Source organism: Muntiacus reevesi, chromosome 22 (genome assembly GCF_963930625.1).
Source record: "Muntiacus reevesi chromosome 22, mMunRee1.1, whole genome shotgun sequence".
NCBI classification, from domain to species: Eukaryota; Metazoa; Chordata; class Mammalia; order Artiodactyla; family Cervidae; genus Muntiacus; species Muntiacus reevesi.
In genome coordinates this window covers 38,528,418-38,530,132 of record NC_089270.1, presented here as the reverse complement: position 1 = coordinate 38,530,132, position 1,715 = coordinate 38,528,418, and the positions used below count along the sequence as shown (strand labels likewise).

At 41.0% G+C, this 1,715-nt stretch overlaps 1 protein-coding gene across 1 annotated transcript; it reads left to right on the top strand.

Moving 5' to 3' along the window:
• Positions 1-470: 470 nt before the first annotated feature.
• LOC136152868 (small ribosomal subunit protein uS17-like) lies at positions 471-993 on the top strand. The gene has a single exon (XM_065914326.1). It carries the CDS (start codon positions 471-473, stop codon positions 945-947), a length of 477 nt encoding a protein of 158 aa, XP_065770398.1. The 3' UTR covers positions 948-993.
• Positions 994-1,715: the final 722 nt, after the last annotated feature.

Genomic DNA, 1,715 nt, shown 5'->3' with positions numbered 1-1,715 from the left:
TAAATCAAATTGTCTTGTTCCTCTGATTAAATTTGGGCTCCCCTGGTGGCTCAGATGGTAAAGAATGGTAAAGAATGTGCCAAAAATTGAGGAGATCTGGGTTCGATCCTTGGGTCTTGCCTGGAAAATTCCATGAATAGAGGAGCCTAGTGGGCTACAGTCCAGCGATCACAAAGAGTCGGGCATGATTGAGTGACTTTCACTTTCAATTTCTGATTAAATCAACCAACATCTTCCCGTTAAACTTAGAATACAGTATATGTACATAAAACAGCAGTCAATATCTATCCCCTCTGGTTTCTGACCACATCTACCACTCTGCAACTTGTTCAGAACACTCTAAGTATACTGGCCTTCTTTCTGTTCATGGAATATATCAATATCATTCAAATATTAGGGTTTTATCCTAGTATATTTGAATAGGTGATTCCTTAAAACTCAGGAATCCCTTTATTCAGGCAGCTGGGTAGATGGTAGACATACAGACAGAACGTGCGTACCAAAAGCAACCGACCATCTTTCAAAATAAGAAGAGGGTCCTGCGTGGAGAAACTGGCAAAGAAAAGCTCCCTCGATACTACAAGAACATTGGTCTGGGCTTTAAGACTCCAAAGGAGGCCATCGAGGGCACCTACATTGACAAGAAATGCCCTTTTACGGGTAACGTCTCCATTCGAGGGCAGATCCTGTCTGGCGTGGTGACCAAAATGAAGATGCAGAGGACCATCGTCATCCGCCGAGACTGCCTTCACTACATCCGAAAGTACAACCGCTTCGAGAAGCGCCACAAGAACATGTCCGTGCACCTCTCTCCCTGCTTCAGGGACGTCCAGATCGGTGACATCGTCACGGTGGGCGAGTGCCAGCCCCTGAGCAAGACTGTGCGCTTCAACGTCCTCAAGGTCATCAAGGCTGCCGGCACCAAGAAGCAGTTCCAGAAGTTCTGAGACTGGACCTCTGCCCGCTGCCCCAAACACAGTAAAGATATTTTCCCCGTCAAAAAAAAAAAAAAAAAAAAAAAAACCTCAGGAATCAGCTGAAAAATTATCTCCTGAGTGTGACCTCAACTATCTGCATCATCCTGTTTTATATTCAACATATAGTACTAATCATTTCATTATATATTCATCTATTTGCTTATTGTCAACTTTCCCTGTCAATTAAAATCTTTAAACAGAACCTTGTCTATCTTACCTAATTTTTATACCTAATACCTAAAATAGTATTTGTCTCAGAAGAAACTATATATGTTGAAGGAAAGAAGTGCAAGTATATATAGATGTATCTATTCATAATATGCATGAAAATGGCATCAGATATTTGAGCAGGCTTGAATAGTCTCCAGGAAATTATCAAAATGGAAACTTGACTTTGGCTAAGAGGAGATTTATATAATTTGGTAATAATAAGAAATCAATAATTTTTAGTACTTGTGAACAGCATAAAAGAAATGATTTTTTTGTCTTTAGAACCTGTATATATTTTCTAAAGAATGTCTTTCCGACACCAAAGCAATTCTAGCATGCGGCACAGTGGTAAAGAATCTGCCTACCAATGCAGGAGATGCAAAATCACAGGTTTGATACCTGGATCAAGATTACCCCCTGGAGTAGAAAATGGCAATGCCCTCCAGTATGGTTGCAGCAAAATTCCATGGACAGAGGGGCCTGGTGGGGTACAGTCTATGGAATGGCAGTCATACAAGACTGAGCAAA

What these genes read in the sequence shown, in the direction of transcription:
- LOC136152868 (XM_065914326.1), top strand. Translation starts at nt 471, where the DNA reads ATGGTAGACATACAGACAGAACGTGCGTACCAAAAGCAACCGACCATC.